Source organism: Cucurbita maxima, unplaced genomic scaffold, assembly GCF_002738345.1.
Source record: "Cucurbita maxima cultivar Rimu unplaced genomic scaffold, Cmax_1.0 Cma_Scf00019, whole genome shotgun sequence".
In the NCBI taxonomy this organism is placed as follows: Eukaryota; Viridiplantae; Streptophyta; class Magnoliopsida; order Cucurbitales; family Cucurbitaceae; genus Cucurbita; species Cucurbita maxima.
In genome coordinates this window covers 687726-706099 of record NW_019272035.1, presented here as the reverse complement: position 1 = coordinate 706099, position 18374 = coordinate 687726, and the positions used below count along the sequence as shown (strand labels likewise).

The following is an 18374-nucleotide window of genomic DNA, read 5'->3' as shown; positions in this document are numbered from 1 at the left end:
TCCAACCCATGTGGGATCTCACATACCAAGTCTAAGGTTACCCTTTAATCGTTTTATAATCTTCTCATAGCTTCTTATTGGAGATGTCGTATCTTGTACTATGGTAATATGTAGAACAAAATTGAATACAACCACGGGTTAACTCTCCTAGTTTCCAATATTGAATGTTCTAAGATAAGTTTTGAATCTAGTGAGAAAATGAACGTTATCGTCTACAATATCCACTAGCAACAAACCGAAGAGCACTACAATCAAAATGTCATGAACTGAAAACATCTAGCGTGAACAACAAATGAAGAACCAATACGATACGATTCGATTCATCCAATCTAACCATCACTTCAAACTGCAAGTCTCAAGGGCAGCTTCATATACAATAAGTGCTTACATGCTTCATCTGAGCAGCTGAGATGAAAAATGGCTCTTTTGCAAGACTGTCGTCCTCATACCGTGTTTGATCGTCGAGATCCCTCGGCTTCATTGTTCGCTACGCATGCTTTGCAAAAGAATTTCAACCAGTTTTTGTGCAGTGTGCATCTGTACCATGTTGGGTGCAATGATCATAACCTACAGAATGAAGGAATTCTCTGATCTCCTTTGAACTACTATTACTGGCTTTTAGCAGTCTTTCATCTTCCTCATAGATGAGATATGGGGCTTCAGTTCCCTTTCTAGATAAGATTTTCTTTGCCCCTTTTAGCACATGATATTCCCATCCCTGAACGTCGATTTTTATTAAGAGAACCCGTTCGGACTCGGGGATTACTTCATCTAGTGGTATTGACTTCACTTGAACTGCTATTTCTTCATTAGATTTGAATGCCAACTTTGCTCCTGTTGCTGAAACAGCACTGTTGTCAAGCCGACCAACCAACTGGGTAATGAGCAAAAGTCAGTGAAAGAAGCTTACAAAAAACGAACCAGATCAGGATGGCTCAATGCCCCCACTTCCTTAAAACAGCAAAGAAATCAAGAGCTATGAAAAGACCTTTGTAAATTGTACATATGACCAATGACATGAGATTGAACTGAATGACACCAATCGAGTTTCACTATGCTGCTGGTAAAACTCATGAGCTGCCCCCATGAAAAACAAGTTTAGCTGATGTTTTCTGTCAACATCAAACGGAATCCAAACATCTTACGCACAACTCGACTAGTTTCACATAAAAAAAATACACTACTAAGGAAGATGGACACAAGGCGGTATGCCAGCAAGAACGCTAGACCCCAAAGGGGAGTGGATTGAGGGTCCCACATCTATTGTAGAAGGGAGCGAGCGCCAGCGAGGACGCTGGGCTTCGCAAGGAGGTGGATTATAAGATCCCACAGCGATTGTGGAGGAGAACAAAACATTCTTTGTAAGGGTGTGGAACTTCTCCCTATTAAACGCGTTTTAAAAACCTTGAGGAGAAGCCTAAAAAGAAAAGCCTAAAGAGGACAATATCTCCTAGTTACAACTATATTTGTAAGCATATCAAAGGTAGATTCACAAAACTCGTGAGATTTTTAGTACCCAAAGTAGATTTAGTTTTAATCGTACCCTGAATTTCTTCTGCTTTTTAAACTTGCCAATCATTCCATAGAAAAGAAATCTAAACCAAAATGCAAACATGATGTTAGGAATCACGATTCTCTACAATGATATGATATTCTCCACTTTGAGCATAAGCTCTCATGGCTTTGCTTTTGATTTCCCCAAAAGGCCTCATACCAATGGAGATGTATTCCTTACTTATAAACCCATGATCATTCCCTTAATTAGCTAATGTGGGACTCACTCCCAACAATCCTCGATACCTGACTTTCTCATTGTTTGACTTTATTCAAGAAGAACATCTAAAAGGGTTTTCGAGGCACTACGACATACAATACGACATACAACCAGTTAGTAATACGAATTCATTAGAATCATTAGAAGACTAGGAGGGAAAAGTATCATCAGCAAAATGATGGCTGGTGAAAGGTGTTGGGATATTGTAATTTTCCTTCCATATATAAACAACACTATTTCCTGTTACTTTTCAATTTCAGGTTCCTAACACAATCATATTGAATTGACTCAAACAAGGAAAAAAAGATCTCTAAGCCCACAGATTTTGACCTCTCCTCACTACACCTCACGCTGAGTCGAAGCATTTTTCAGTGGTATACATAATTTGATAGACTAACCAGCTTTTTCATCCATAAAATAAACCAGTTCTGAAGCATAATAAGCAAGTTATGTAAACACTAAATTTTCCACAGCGCCAATCCACCCACCCATATACGAACCCATATACGAAGAACACCATGTTAAGAATTACGTCTCTTCACAATAGTATGATCTAGACCACTTCGAGTATAAGCTCTCATAGCTTTGCTTTGAGCTCACCCAAAAAACCTCATATCAATGGAGATGTGTATTCCTTATTTGTAAACCCATGATCATTCCCTAAATTAGTCCACGATTCTCTCCCTACAATCCTCAACAATCCTCCCCTCAAACAAAGTACACCATAAAGCCTCCCCGGAGGTTTATGGAGCCCTCGAACAGCTTCCCCTTAATCGGGACTCGACTACTTCTTTGGAGTTCTCGAATAAAGTACACCATTTGTTTGACACTTGAGTCACTTTTTACTACACTTTCGAGGCTCACAACTTCTTTATTCGACATTTGAGGATTCTATTGACATGACTAAGTTAAAGACATGCTCTAATACCATGTTAGGAATCAAGAATCTCCACAATGGTATGATAGTTTTGCTTTTGGTTTCCCTAAGAGGCCTCATACCTTACTTATAAACCCATGATGATCCGACTCTCTCCAACAATCCTCACCCGCATGCAAAGTTTTGAGATCCAACGAAATGTAATCACAAATGAGACCGTAAAGATTGATTTTATGAAGCAGATAATACCTTATGAACAGTGATGTTCCCAAGCCTATCAGATGCAGCAGCCTCAAACACATTCACCAATTCCCCAACCCTATTCAGATAAATTCCATCACAAATTCTCTGCAAATTTTCAAAAACCGGCTCAAATGCCAAAACACGAAAACCCATCGCAGCAGCAGCGAAGCTCGCCATTCCCACATTAGCACCCACATCAACAACATACCCATCTCTAGAATCGCTCTTCATCTTCTCCAAAACCTCCTGAATCGTCACCGAAATGTCCGGCTTACGAAAGGGCTTTCCCTTCAGCATCCTGACTATGTTCTTGTGGGGCTTATCGGGCAAATTCCCCAAATCCGCGATCGAAAACATAAACGGATATCGAACTCCTTCCACAACGTTGGCGATAACCGGGAAGGATTGAGGGCATTTGAAGCAATCGAAGGGAGAGATTGATCGGAAAGGAAAATCGGGTTTGATTGTGAAACTAGGAGTGGATTGCTCTGAAGGATTCGAGTTACCAAAGAGGAAGAAGAAAATGATGAGGATGCAGAATGAAAAGAGGAAGAACAGAGAAATGGGCGAGAGGAGTTTGGGTGCCTTGTCTCTTTTCCAGGCATTTGCCATGGAAATGTGAGATCAAACTACAAAACTTCTGAAGGAGATTGAAATGGAGCCTGGAATAAACTGTGAAGAATCTGAGATTTCCAGAAAATTAATGGTAGATCTGTGAAGAAGCTGGATTTTCATAAATACCCAGCTTCCTCCGATTTAAAAAAAAAAAAAACATTTTTAACTTTTAAGAAATTTCATAAATACCCACCGAATTTAAAAAAAAAAAATACTATATTTAAAAAATATCCATAAAATTTTAAAAGATTCATTAACCTCTATCAAAAAAAAATTTACAAATAAATATTTTAAAATTTTGGATAATCTAAATAAAATAATAAATTAGAAAACAAAAGAAAAAAATAAAAAATAAAAAATGAGAAATTCTTTTATATCTTAAATTAAAATTCATAATAAAACCCAACGAAATTTCAATTCAGAAATGGGCTTCTCTAGGCCCAACATGAGTTGAAATGAAGAGCAAAAGCCCATTTTCGTCGGCCCATAACTGTCCTTTTTCCCGGGTGAATCCATTCTTTGAGATTCTCGTCAAAATCCCATCGGTTTCACCATTTTCTTCCTCAAGTTCCGTTTTCAGTTTTCGATCTGAGATCTTCAGTTTGGTCGGAAATGGGGAAAGGCGGAGCCATCTCCGAGAATGTTCTGAAGAAAGTCCTCCTCTCGTACGCATACGTCGGGATATGGATCTTCCTCAGCTTCTCTGTCATCGTCTACAACAAGTTCATTCTGGATCAGAAGATGTACAATTGGCCCTTTCCGATCTCTCTCACCATGATCCACATGGCCTTTTGTTCCTCGATCGCGTATCTTCTCGTCAGCGTCTTCAAAGTTGTGGAGCCTGTGTCGATGTCCCGCGAGCTCTACTTCAAATCCGTGGTTCCGATCGGAGCTCTGTATTCGCTTTCCCTCTGGTTTTCTAATTCAGCGTATATCTATCTATCGGTTTCTTTTATACAGATGCTCAAGGCTCTGATGCCTGTCGCTGTGTACTCGATCGGAGTTACGCTTAAGAAGGACAAGTTTAAGTCTGATACTATGGCTAATATGGTTTCGATCTCGCTTGGTGTTGCGGTCGCTGCGTATGGAGAGGCGAAATTTAATTCAAAGGGTGTGACTTTGCAGCTGTTGGCGGTCGCGTTTGAGGCGACTCGATTGGTGATGATCCAGATTTTGTTGAATTCCAAGGGTATTTCGCTGAATCCCATCACCTCGCTTTACTACGTGGCTCCGTGTTGCTTGGTTTTCTTATCTGTCCCGTGGTTAATAATGGAGTACCCTTTGTTGAGGGATAATTCGAGCTTCCATTTGGATTTCGTGATTTTTGGTACCAATTCATTATGTGCTTTTGCTTTGAATCTTGCGGTGTTTTTACTGGTCGGCAAGACATCTGCTTTGACTATGAATGTTGCTGGAGTAGTGAAGGATTGGTTATTGATCGCATTCTCCTGGTCTGTGATTAAGGATACGGTGACAGCCATTAATTTGTTTGGTTATGGGCTCGCCTTCTTAGGAGTTGCGTATTACAACCATTCGAAGCTGCAGGCACTCAAAGCCGCGGAGGGTCAGAAAAAGGCTCAGCAGGCAGACGAGGAAGCTGGTAGGTTGTTGGAGGAAAGAGAAGGGAATGAAAGGAAGATTGATAGTCAAAAGTAGGCGACTGACAGGCTTGAGCCTTTACGAGGAGTTGTGCAGAAGAGAACATTTCGATGGTGTTGAAAAGTAGCTGCGAAAATCGAATTCATATCTCAACTAAGTTTTGGAGTTTTGGGTTAGGTATGCGTTCTTAGATATATTATTTTTTTGGTTTCATCTATTTATTATGGGGTTGATGGGGTTGATTTTAGTGCCTAATGTTGTAGTACAGAATCTATTTCTTTGACTGGAGAATGAACTGTTGTGGATGTTTATGGGACTGAGCTTCCACCAAAATGTTTAACTAATATCTACTATTATTTATGATCTTCTTTTGGTTTTGTTTTGAGGCCCATTTCTAGAAGAACACCCCCCGTTCCCAAGGCACCACGCTGATTTTAAGTGCAACACTGTTATGCTCTTACATCATATGCTTATAGGCATTAGAACAGCTTCCACTAAGTCTCTGCACCTACCCTTTTTTTGTTTCCGGAAAAAGGATTTGGCTCAGGATTGCCTTATGGAATATCAAAATGAAAATAGTGATTTGGGATGGGGATTTAAAAGAGATCAAGAAAGAGTTCAGCTCTAGCAAATTCAACATGAGAATATCCATTGAAATTGGGATCTTCTATTCCTTATAAAATGATCCCTGGTCAATGAAGAGCTCTTATTTATGCCCACCCTTTCCTCTGCCAATCATTATCAATCCACGCTCTGGAGTAATGTGGAATACAAGAAAAAGCTGCACAAACCCAAAATCTAGCTTAGTTGACTAGCATTTCTCAGCAGCAGATCCCTCATTTGTAGTAGTTTCCATCGCTTGAACTTGTTTGGGTTTCTGTGGCTTATACCATATTGCACAAACTAAAAATGCTACAAAATTTATGGCACTCAGTGTAGCTAGAAGCCCATAGAAACAATCTAGCCTAGCATAATTTATGTTATCTGCAAGCCATCCCTGTCCATCCTTGCTCCCCGTCACCCTCTTCACAACTGCGACCAGAAAACTACTAAGAAAAAACCCAAGTGATAAAGTTGTGAGGAAGAGGCCAGTGCTCAGAGATTTCATTCCCTTTGGGGATTGTGTTATGAAGAAATCAAGCTGGCCAGTATAGATGAAAGCTTCTGCAGAGCCCACCAAGAAGAATTGAGGAATCAGCAAGAACACACTTAAAGGCAAGGTTGCTGTGGATCTACCCACAGCTTTAGCCACTGAGAGTCGTTTCATCTCGACTAAAGCGGCAGCTGCCATTCCTAAGGTTGACAGGATAAGTCCTATGGCAATCTTCTGTAGGTTTGTAAAACCTGTAAAAAAAAAAAAAGGACGAATCATGTTTTCCAAGATTCCTTATTTTATGCATTGGATAGGCACCCCTAGAATTAACTGAACTCGTAATCTAGTTCTCGAAGATTAGCTTGCTTTCTCCAATAGGTATTCTCTTCTTAAACTTTGCAACCTTCAATAAAGTTGTGGTAATTCATTGGAAGTTCATTTCAGATCTTATTATGTATTTGATATTTTTACTTTTTTAAAAAAATTACCTTCATTGCCAAAATGTTACTACTGACAGTCACAAAACCTTTAATTTTATGTGCTCTTGCAGATTAAATATTCTGTAAAAACTTTAGAGATGACAAAATTTCTGACAGCAACCGGAAATCTCGGTTAGACTGGGAACATGGGCAGAAATAGATATGTAAGGTTTTTTTTTCTCTGATTTAATTTCGAGAATGGGAATGGAGGATACTATTAAGATTCTATATTTAGCCAGTTATAATCTTGGTTCTATTTTGTTGGATTGGAGCCTTTTCTTTAATTAGTTGGGACTCCCATTTTTCGTTGGATGTTTTCTGTATGGCCTTTTTTTTTTCCTCAATGAAAACTTGGTTTCTTACCCAAAAAAAAAAAAAAAAAAAAGATTCCATCTTTACCTGGTTGCCCTTTCCACTTCTTCCAAAGAGGCATGACAAGACGGTCATAAAAGGTCAGCGTGATCAATATGGCTGCCACAAAGAAAACAGTTAGAGAACCGGCAGGGATTTGGAAAGCCCCTAAAGATCTTTCCATGGTTGATGCCTGCACCACTGAGAAAGTGATCATCTGGGCATATGTAGTCCAGAAGATTATGGTTGTGGCCCATATTGGTAGGAGCCTCGTCATCATCTTCACCTCCTCTACCCTTGTTACGGAGCAGAGCTTCCATGGATTGTGAGCTGAGCTTACAGATTTCTCAAAATCTCCCTCTGCCACAATTGCAGCCTTGTCCAGAAGTCTAGAAAGAAAAAAATACATTAATAGCCTACAAAAACTTACCCTTGTCCACATCTTTATTTACAGGATGTTCCTTTTCAAATCAACTTGTAAAGGTTAAGCCAACAAAACACATACTGGAATTGATTTGTGTGATCAACAGTTGATGTTGCAGCAGGATCCTCATATAGCATAGCATCATTGTGTGGAAGTTCCATCTTCCTCTTGTTTATTGCTGCAACAATGACCTGGAAGATATGAACTATTGGACTTCCCATGCTTTTCTTGTATCTATACCTCTTAGTACCACACAGGAATATCAAAACTGCTGTGAACATTGAAACAGAACAAATTCCATAAGCCCAACTGCGTCCCACTTCATCTTGCAAGTAAACAAGCACTGTCACTGCTAGCAAAGTCCCACTGCTGACAAACAAAAAAAATCTGTTGAAGAAATATGCCATTTGAGCCTTCTCTTTGTCATTTTTCTCGTCAAATTGGTCGGTCCCAAATCCTGAAACACTGGATTTGAGACCTCCAGTTCCCAGAGCTATTAGGTACAGAGGCAAATAAATCATTCCCATTTGAAATCCATTAGCTTGCTTGCAGTTCTGGCTGGCACTAGGATCACAAGGAGGTGGATGTAATTGTGGTAGCTTTGTTATTACTGCTAGAGTTCCAGTTCCCTAATTCATTTTAGCAAATATGGTTGAGTTATGAAAAGACAAAATAAGATTGTCAAATGTCAAATTGACGGGAGAAAATCCATAATTACCAGTGTCTGTATTGAGGCAAAGATTGCTATTGTCTTGTATCTTCCAAGGAACGAATCTGCTAGAAAACCTACAAGCAAGCAAAGGAGGAAACATGTTCCCATGAAATCTGTGACAATGTTGGCTGAAGTTGCACTAGGCAGATGCAATGTTCCCACCAAGTAAGTCACCAGATTGACTGCTATTCCCATTGTTGAAAGTCTTTCACATAACTCAATCCCTGTCCAAAATTTAATGAGCCTGATTCAGTCTGTAGCAAAAAAATTCATCCTCTCTCTTCAATGATTTTTTCTTTCGTTTGGTTGTGATTTATTTCTTTATTTGAGTTTTCTTGGAGAAACAAGAATATCCAAAATTCACACCAGAAAGAGAACTTTTTATGTAGCCAAGGAATGTGCACTGCTATTAAATATTCTTCCTTTTGTAGAAAATCGAGTATAATTGAAGACAGGCAAAAGGAGTTGCATTAAATATGTGCGAAAGATCCAGCTAGAATATTTGTCCTTTTCCCTTTCGAGACTATCTAAATAATAATGTCATGGACAGTACTATTTGAAGTTGTCTATAGCTTTGGTACCTCGTTAGGGCCCATCCTCTCACTTCAGTCGAAAAATATTGCTCGAAACAGAGATTGAGCAGGCTCTGAATAGTGAATGTAAACGTGCTAAAGATTTATACTAATCAAAACTTCATAAAACCCAAAATCCTATCTTTCTTGATTAAGATCAACATTTTTTCTGTGATTCTCTACGAAATTTGACCATCTTGGGTCATCCTTCGAAAACATCTCATAAACACCATGGTCATGACTTGAATCTGCAAATGTAGCTGTTAACAATAGTTACATTGACCATGAAACTCGTTCAAACTCTTCTCACAACTAGATTAGCTATGTATTTCGGTCCGGACAAGGGAAGAATTTGAAGTTCTGGATGATCTAAGACTACCTTTTGTCCAAACTAGATAGCTAGGTTAGATATGGGAACATGTCAAACTATTCTCTTGGATAACCTTATTTAAATTCTTGAAGCTGGTTTTGGTTTCAGTTCCCAGAAACACTTCAAGAAAGAGGTGTGTATCAGAGAGATGAGACAAAATGCAGTACCTACGATAAGAGCAGCAGGGACCCAACCACCAGTTTTAGACCGGTTTACCGGAAACCCTTTGTAGTCCACAGCATCAGAAACTATCAAACTTTGTTTTTCATCCTGCAGCCATTGAAAACTTTAATTAGAAAGGAGAAATATTTGAATATTATCCTATTTTGAATTCTACAATGAACTGAAAAGAACTGACCATTCTTTGGTAGAGAATGTGAGCTACGAAGTAAGCCTTATGCTGCTGCTTCAGCTATTCTCCAACTCGGTTTGTTTATGTGCATTGGTGGGAACTTTCCATTATATAGACATTCTTTGGCAAGTTAGATAACTACTAAAAGTATCTGTTACAAGGCTGATACAGGTCATATTTGGTCATGATGCTCATTTAAAATTTGTTTCTTTCAAGAATGATATTTGCCAAAAATATCAGGGGGAATGTGTAAAGAAGAGATTGATTGTAAAGGCTACACGACAGGACAATGGGAATCTTAAAATTCAAAACCAATAGCTTTATCATTCTCTGTTCTATCAGGTAAGATCGGGTTTAATTTTGAAGATTGTGAAATCAATGACACTCAAGACTTCCTGTGAGTGCTTTTGCTACCCCACTCACTAGCCAAATCCATCTGCCTTTCTTCTTCTATCGTCTGACCCGAGCAAATAAGGATAAGAAACCCAGAGGCAGGTAAGAATGGCCACTCAAGTTGTTGAAAATAAGTAAACATGATTTGGGGTATAGTGAGTTTGGTAGAATAGTATTACCACCAAAATATTTAAATCCTATAGGAAATGTGTCAAGAATCTTGATATTGAATTACTGATGAACATGCTTTTTTGAGTAAAAACTGCTGCACATTTGGAGGGGAGGGGAGGGGGGAGAGTTAGATCATGAGTTTTAAGAAGTTCTAATTGATTATAAAGTTTACGTTATGCCAATGTAACTTCCAAAATTTTGAATATATTCAAAATGATTCCTTAGGGGTATTATGTTAGGCCTAAGTTAGCTTGTTGTTAGGGGTATTATGTTAGGTTATGGAGCCTACTACTTATTTATAACATATGCAATAGTTACACATTGTAAAGCTATATATGGTAAGTGACATATAAATTAAATGGTCATATTTAGTAAACAATTATGTATAGTTAGAGGCTACGATCACATATATAAAAGGCTATAGACATATATAGTAAACCATGTATAGGAAAAGAGGGTATATCTGGTAAAGCTATATATAGTAGATAATTATATATATAGTAGATAGTTATATTTGGTAAAACTATATATAATAAACTGAGACATATATATCTCCTCAGGCCGTGCTTTGAAGTTTACTTGATGGATTCTTTGTGTTCTTTCTTCTTCCTGTACATAGAGTCATCAATATAAACCTTTAGCCAATATTCCTCTTTGCATTTTCTCTCTCCTGTTCTTTGTGTTCATCTAGATCGAGTATGTGTTGTTGTCCGATCCTTGATAATCTTAGTAAAATCTAGAAGTTTTGTATTTCTTCCACATTTAAACAGGTTCTTACACTGCTCCCACTGTTGATCTCATTCACACCACCATCTTTCCAAGCATAGTATTGGAAATGTCTTATCCTTCTCAAGGATGATAAAATTGTCATTGGATTAATCATTTTCTCATTGACATCATTTATTTACAAACTCACTTCAGAATTAGTGTTTGAAAACAAAGTTACTCTGTATTTTCCACTTTAGGTAGCAGATTCTTGGTATCTGAGAACAGGGGAAGGTTCTATGAGATGAGAACTACTGTAAGTTTTATCTTTCAAGACAGGTGGAAGCATTGTTGAAGGCCATGTGAGTATCAGATGATCATGTTATTTTAAGTCGGGCACATAATGATTGCTTTTGAATTGTTTCCAAACATAACATGTTAGTGGGATTAGGAGTCCCCTCCCAAACAAATTCTTTTCTCAATTCTTTTATAGACAATATCTGTGTATTCAGTACTCCTCTTTTGAACCATATAATTTTTCAGAACATTTGAAGTGAAGGTTAAGATATTAGGGAATTTGCTTGCTTTCTTTCTCACTTCTATTCACTCTGCTTTGAAAAAAGGGTTTTGAATTTTGTTCTCATAGTCACAGACAATATCCGACACACTGTTTTAGGTTCAACTCTCGTAATATTTTAATGGAGACTCTATTATGCTGTTCGCTTTGTTAGCTAGTTGGTGTTTAGAATCTTGGTTGAAAATTGAGACGTAGAATGAGGGTGGTAGTGATTTAGAACAACATTACAGTGCTTAGGTTCTCCAATTTTTGTTTCAGGTCACTCACATAGGTCCAATTCTCGTAATATTCTAACAGAGACTCTATTACGCTGCTCACCCTGTTAGCTAACCAGTGCTTAGACTCTTGGATGAAAATTGAGACGACGAACGAGTGTGGTAATGATTTAGAACACCGTGATAGTTTTGAGGATCTCCAATTTTTGTTTTAGGTCACTGACACAGTTTTAGGTCCAATTCTTGTAACATTCTAACGCAAACTCTATTATGTTGCTTGTCCAGTTAGCTAGATGGTACTTAGAATCTTGGATGAAAGTTGAGCGTGATAGTATTGAGGTTCCTCAATTTTGTTTTAGGTTATTAACACAGTTTTAGTTCCAATTCTCGTAATATCCTAACAAATATCTACTACAAAGGTAATTTTGATCCTAATATTGCGACTTTCGAAAGAATAATGATACTTTTTAAATAATTTAATGTTAGAAGAAAATGACAAATGCAAAATGAAAATTACAGCAATTATTAGATCAAAATGGGACAATTGCAAATTAAATATATATCAAAAGCTTGCATCCCTTTTTCTTTATATGCTCATCTGCAACCAAGTTCTGACTCGTAGGGTACAAAATACAACATTTGAGCTCAATGATTAAAAGCAAATATTTGCTTTTTAGATGCTCACATCCTTTAAAAATGTTATTAAAAACCCCCCATATAATTTACACCATCTTTAACTACTTTATAAGTTTAACAAAACCCGACATGCGACACCCATTACAAGTCTCAATATGCTTGACACCTATTACAAATGGGACGTTTATTTGGTGTCTTGATCTCAAGCTATGTAGATCTTGATACCTCGTTCTTCGTAAATTCTCAAAGTGAATGGAGATCAGTAGTTGACATTGTGAGATCCTACATTAACTGGAGAGGGGAATGAGTGGAAGAGGACGTTGGGCCTCGAAAGAGGGTGGATTATGAAATCTTACATCGGTTTAAGAGAGAATGAAACATTCTTTATAAAGGTATAAAAACTTCTATCTAGCATACGGGTTTTAAAAACTTTGAGGGAAAGTTCGAAAGAAAAAGTCTAAAGAAAACAATATCTGCTAGCGGTGGGCTTAGGCTGTTACAGGCACGTACTCTTTTTGAGGTCGAGAGTTTAAATCTAATTATCGTACTAAAAAAAATAGAATAAGAATGAAGCAAAGGATGCATCGACAGAGACACACAAACAAAAAGAAGGCAGAAAATAATTTAGTACATTGCAATATCTTAGCTTTTGAATGTGGTGAGCACTTTCTACATTACCAACAGACCAGAAAAAATGGAAATATCGTACAGCTTCATGCCATTAGAGCAACATCCAACGTGAAATAAGTGGATAAAGTCCATAACATGACAATCATATTAGGGCCTATCCCCTTTCGATTTCCACTAAACTAAAAAGTTTGTCCGTCCCGCTCAGACTATGCAATATTAAGAGTATATTTGAACTGACTTTCTAAACGTTTTAAAACGTTTTTAAGCAATTAAAAACTCGATACAAACTTACCTTGATTCAACGATTTGCACGGGTTCTATTAGGAGAGGATTTTCTTCTCGTGAAATAAACATGTTTTTCCCCTCTCTCTCTCTCTTAATTTTAGTTAAAAAGGGAAGGAAAAAGAAAATCAAAATTTGGTAGGATGAACAAGTTTCCACATAAAATAATTTTCAAAATGTGAATTATAAGTCTACATCATTGTATGAATTGGATAAGAACGACTTGCTTTATAAGATTGAAAATGAGAGGATTTTAAACTCTAAATGTGAATAACACGTCACCCAAACTTTATAGGATCATAAAAAGGAAGAAAGGTATTGAAAACCGTCACTTCTCTTTCTTTCCTTCCTGCCAGGAATTACCTAAAAAATGATCTTTTATATTGTATAACATTATTCATCTCACCCCACCCTTCTTTTCCAATAAAAGAAAATACTATAAAGCTTCATTTGTGATTTTGTTGGCAGGCTCTGAGAGAGTTTACTCGATCCATTATCCAGTCTCCCGCATAACTCAACAAAATTTGCGACTTCGTTACGACCTCTTTCCCTTCCGTCACTCTCCAGCCACACCGTTCGCAGAGGATTTGTCATAAATTTCATCTTTTAAAGTAATTATAATGATAAATGTATTGATATGTATTTTGGTCACATATTGATAAATATTATAAAAATATATATAAATTACAAAACCATAATTATTAAGAGTTTAGATTACCTATATTATTAAAAAGAAAAATAAATTTAAAATATTTTAACTAAGTTTAATAATGATGAAAATTTTAAAACTAAACCAGTTTAAAATCTTAAAACTAAAAGATCATCCAAACTAACAAACTCAAACAAACAAACTAGTACATATGAGTTCCCATTAAACTATGTTTATGGACGACCAAATCATATCATATAGAAGATATCTTAATAACTCAATACCAAACAACCCACAAAATTAATATTCTTTGACACAACGGAATGTTCGAGAATTTAAACCCATGAACGGAAAAAAAACTAGTACATATCAATTATCGTTAAGAAGCTCCCAATCATACCATATCTTCCATGGTTTAATAATTGCTAATCATTATGTGATTGAGCAGAGACATTGTAGTCTTAGGCGATCTAGGGATCCTTACTCCATGGCATGTGAACGGTCAATAATTGAACCTTCTATTAACATCTATAATATTATCAATAATGGTGCAAAAAGGCGAAGAGATGCTGATGAACAAGCCATGCTTCATTAATCAAATATAGGCAAACTCACAGGGATAAACATTAGTTTAAACTGTCATTAAAATTGTACGAGGGCTTTGTCTCATTCTTAATGGCAAAAAAGAAGCTCAATATATATAGGTTAATACCAAGGCAGTTTCCCCTAATTGCATGACAACTTCAGTCAAAGCCTCCGGAGCAGCGACCATGACGATCAAAGAAGCCCATCATACCGAACGCCATATAAAACACGCTTCAAATCAACAGCTTCTCAATGGCATCCTGCATTTAAGAAGGAATACAATGTATTATCAAGCGGAAATAGATACTTGAGAAAGATGATACCTCACGAAAGATGAGGTAGTAATTACCTTCAGTTGCTGTATCTGAGATTTCAATTGGCTTCCCTCGTTTGTTGTTACAGAGCATGCAATTACAGGTCTAGTGACACCACATGCTCGGCCAAGAGCTTGCTTTGAAGGGACAAATACATAAGGCACATTCTGCAAGTTTGGGTATAAAACCATTATATCATAGAGCAATGAGCACAATTTTTCATCTTGGAACAGAAGATTCTATGATATTGAAGTCTGGAAAAGAAATCATCCTATTATTTGGTTCTTAAAAGGACTGTATATGATCAAATATCTGCAAATATAACGTGTCAGTAAAAGGCATTTTCCCTCGAGATCACAAACAAACCATAATTGAATAACTATCAGCATGAGTCCGAAGATAACTGTTATGGGCATATTAGAGTGATGTTAGCACCCCCTTACCCCTAAACAAAAAGGTTTTTCTAGGGCCCTCTTATCCCTTCCTTCTCCGAGCTTGGGTTATGGAAGAAGCCCCTCACAAAATTGTTTTGAATGGGTTAATAAATCATTTGTCTATTGGCATGGACATAGCACAGGAAATTTCAATCCTCAAAAGGAGCAAAGAAACTCTACAGAGTTGGAGAGGTGAAGGAGCGAAGTAATGAGACAGGAGAGGAGCGAGAGGAGTACTATTTGTAGCTAGCTCGCAGGTCTAACTCTAACAAGGCAAAAGAATAAATTTCATCTTTTACATCGTAGAATCCAGCATCAGAAGAAGGGTACAACGACAGCTAAAGCAAACAGAAAAGTGGTAATATTGGGAACATCTGCTTGAAGATAACCAGAAAGAACGATGAAACAAAAAAGAGAGTGCTGTTAACAATTGCGTCTGTATAAACGCCAAATCCTTGCATTGTTTACACTAAGGTTTCACTAGTTAAGAAACAGTACAATAAATAGCAGGGGAGATATGGGGATACTTCAATGCGTTTATTCCCCCATTTGTCAAAAACTCTATATTAACAACAGAAAACCAGGACTACCTATCGAAAGTTCAAAAAATAGATGGTTTTACCTTATCTTCAGCCAACAATGGAAGATGGAGAAGAATCTCAAGCGGCTCAGTATCAGCAGCCATCACTACAAACTCCGAAATTCCTCTATTCAGAGTCTTAGTGGCTGAAAATCCATCAAAAGAAAACCATTAACCAAGGGGAAACAAATAACACCATACAAAATCCTCACCGAACACTTCTTACGAAGCCAGACCCTTAATCAAACGAAACACACTAACTTTAAACAAATCACGCTACCTTCATTCGCGCCCTTCTTCAGCTGCTTGTAGTTAGCAGCTTGCTGAACAAGATCAAGAATAGTAATTGTGAGCTGCGCATCGGCCAAAGGATAGGCTTTGGGATTCACTGCTTCTCCTGTCTGCAAAAACACAACCACCATAAAAATCCATGCAAACGAATGAAATCAAGATCAACGTAAGTTCTTCAAACAGAGATACAGTACCATTTTAGATCCAAGAAGAAAGGTAGGGTTTTAACACAACGACAGCAGAATTTGAGGGAAACAAAATTAGGGTTTAAGAGCTACCGGTAAATTCTTGACGATATATGTATGGAAGATAAAGAGAAGACTCAAGGTCACTGGGCCGAGACCCTTGGACACTGACGTCTAAATTGAGCCCAAGCCTAATATATATAACAAGGCCGGCCCAGTTTAAATCTTGGGCTTGGGCCATATATTGTACTTTGGATCCACTCAGCCCATTAGTTACTTGGGTTTCTAAATTTTAAAAATATAAATATACCAAATAAAAATTAAATAAAAATGGAATACTCCTAAATTTGTATTTTATTTAAAAAATACCTTTTAATTTTTATTTATTTTTTAACAATACCACTAAATTTCAAGGAAAAAAAACGAATAATACATTTACCTTTATACAATTTAAAAAATTAAACAAAATGGGCTAAATTAATAAAAATACTATATTATTTCAAAAATACCATCTAATTTTTTTTTTTTTTTAATAATACCACTAAATTTTGAGTAAAAAAAAACGAATAATATATTTACCTCCTACAATTTTAAAAATAAATAAAAATTAACTAAATTAATAAAAATACTTCTAAATTTGTATTTTATTTCAAAAATACCCTTTAACTTTTTTTTTCGAAAAAAACGAATAATACATTTACTTTCATACAATTTTAGAATAAAATAAAAATGAACTGAATTAATAAAAATACTTCTAAATTTGTATTTTATATTAAAAATACCCTTTAATTTTTATTTATTTTTGTTAACAATACCACTAGATTTTGAGAAAGAAAAAACAACAAATAATACATTTAGCTTCCTACCATTTTAAAAATTAAATAAAAATTGACTAAATTAATAAAATTAATTTTAAATTGGTATTTTATTTTAAAAAGACCCTTTAATTTTTATTTGTTTTTTTTTTAACAATACCACTAAATTTTGAGAAAAAAAATGAATAATACATTTACCTTCATACAATTTTAAAAATTAAATAAAATTTGACTAAATTAATAAATATACCCCTAAATTTATATTTTATTTCAAAAATACCCTTTAATATTTATTTATTTTTTTAACAATACCACTAAATTTTGAGAAAAAAAAAATGAATAATACATTTACCTTCATACAATTTTAAAAATTAAATAAAATTTGACTAAATTAATAAATATACTTCTAAATTTATATTTTATTTCAAAAATACCCTTTAATTTTTATTTATTTTTTAACATTTCAAGGAAAAAAACCAATAATACATTTACCATCCTATCATTTTAGAAGTTAAATAAAAATGGGCTTAAAAGAACACATCTTAACTTTTTAAAAAAAAAAAATTAAAATGGTAAAAATATAATATTTTGAAACCCAAAAATCAACTAAAAATTAAATAACTGTAAAATGAAGGACTAAATAAGAATTCCAATAGAATATATTTTTTAAAAAATTTAATACGTATTTATTTATTTATTTATTTTTGTGCATGAGGTGGGCCCACTTTGGTCATCGGCGCCAATGAAATCAAGACGCTAGCGCAAACCGGGACGACTGAACCCGCGAAATCCCGAATAGTAAAAGCTCGAGAGAAGTTCTTCAAAATCAGAAAAACCCAGTTTTCATTTCCATTGATTGATCGCATTAAACCCAATTCAAGAGAGTAGCCGACATGGGTTGGATTGGAGAGACCATCGAGTCTTTCAAATCCATCAAAATCAGGAAGGTTCTATCTCAGGCCGTCAGTTTTGGTACGTAAATTCAATCTTTAACATTTTGTTTACAATTTGCTATTCATGAAATGAGCAATCTGCTGGGAAGTTTTCGTTTGATCTTTCTTGATGATTCAAATTGATGGGGTTTTGAACTGTTCTTCATTGTATGATTCAAGAACTGCCAGTTATTTTTAGACATTGGTAGTATGAATTTTCCCATTTAGTTTCTATAATTTTGGTCTAATTTGTTTCAATGTCTCAAGAATTTAAATTTGTGATACTTAACGAAACGATGGATGTGGAACGCATGATGAACAAATATATATGCTAGTTTGAATGTTTGATAGACACGTCCTTTCATGATTGTAACATTGCTAATGGTGAAATTGTATAGAATTGTGGAGAGAGGAACGAATCATTTCTTATAAGGGTGTGGAAACCTCTACCTAATAGATGCGTTTTAAAATCGTAAGGCCGATGACGATACGTAATGGGTCAAAGCGGACAATATCTAC

The 18374-nt window shown here is 36.0% G+C and overlaps 5 protein-coding genes across 5 annotated transcripts in view; 2 read left to right on the top strand and 3 right to left on the bottom strand.

The window, feature by feature from the left end:
• Positions 1 to 18374, top strand: part of LOC111493638 (signal peptidase complex catalytic subunit SEC11C-like) — a 30343-nt gene that overhangs the window by 9028 nt on the left and 2941 nt on the right. Inside the window, exon 3 of the mRNA XM_023143409.1 lies at positions 17677 to 17895. Coding sequence (XP_022999177.1) covers positions 17817 to 17895 — 79 coding nt within the window. The 5' untranslated portion in view covers positions 17677 to 17816. The remainder of the gene's footprint in view (positions 1 to 17676; positions 17896 to 18374) is intronic.
• Positions 151 to 3633, bottom strand: LOC111493632. Its single transcript, XM_023143400.1, has 2 exons — positions 2901 to 3633; positions 151 to 874 (listed from the first exon to the last, which is right to left on the bottom strand). Exons 1-2 carry the CDS (start codon positions 3504 to 3506, stop codon positions 512 to 514), a joined length of 969 nt encoding a protein of 322 aa, XP_022999168.1. The 5' UTR covers positions 3507 to 3633; the 3' UTR covers positions 151 to 511.
• On the top strand, positions 4027 to 6764 carry LOC111493629 (probable sugar phosphate/phosphate translocator At2g25520). Its single transcript, XM_023143398.1, has 2 exons — positions 4027 to 5285; positions 6752 to 6764. The coding sequence occupies exon 1, from the start codon at positions 4122 to 4124 to the stop codon at positions 5163 to 5165; it is 1044 nt and encodes a 347-aa protein (XP_022999166.1). The 5' UTR covers positions 4027 to 4121; the 3' UTR covers positions 5166 to 5285; positions 6752 to 6764.
• Positions 5734 to 10010, bottom strand: LOC111493623 (protein NRT1/ PTR FAMILY 6.2-like). Its single transcript, XM_023143389.1, has 6 exons — positions 9468 to 10010; positions 9277 to 9379; positions 8174 to 8391; positions 7537 to 8084; positions 7080 to 7420; positions 5734 to 6452 (listed from the first exon to the last, which is right to left on the bottom strand). The coding sequence occupies exons 1-6, from the start codon at positions 9468 to 9470 to the stop codon at positions 5920 to 5922; spliced, it is 1746 nt and encodes a 581-aa protein (XP_022999157.1). The 5' UTR covers positions 9471 to 10010; the 3' UTR covers positions 5734 to 5919.
• Positions 14287 to 16205, bottom strand: LOC111493643 (NHP2-like protein 1). Its single transcript, XM_023143414.1, has 5 exons — positions 16118 to 16205; positions 15913 to 16033; positions 15675 to 15778; positions 14654 to 14785; positions 14287 to 14564 (listed from the first exon to the last, which is right to left on the bottom strand). Exons 1-5 carry the CDS (start codon positions 16118 to 16120, stop codon positions 14538 to 14540), a joined length of 387 nt encoding a protein of 128 aa, XP_022999182.1. The 5' UTR covers positions 16121 to 16205; the 3' UTR covers positions 14287 to 14537.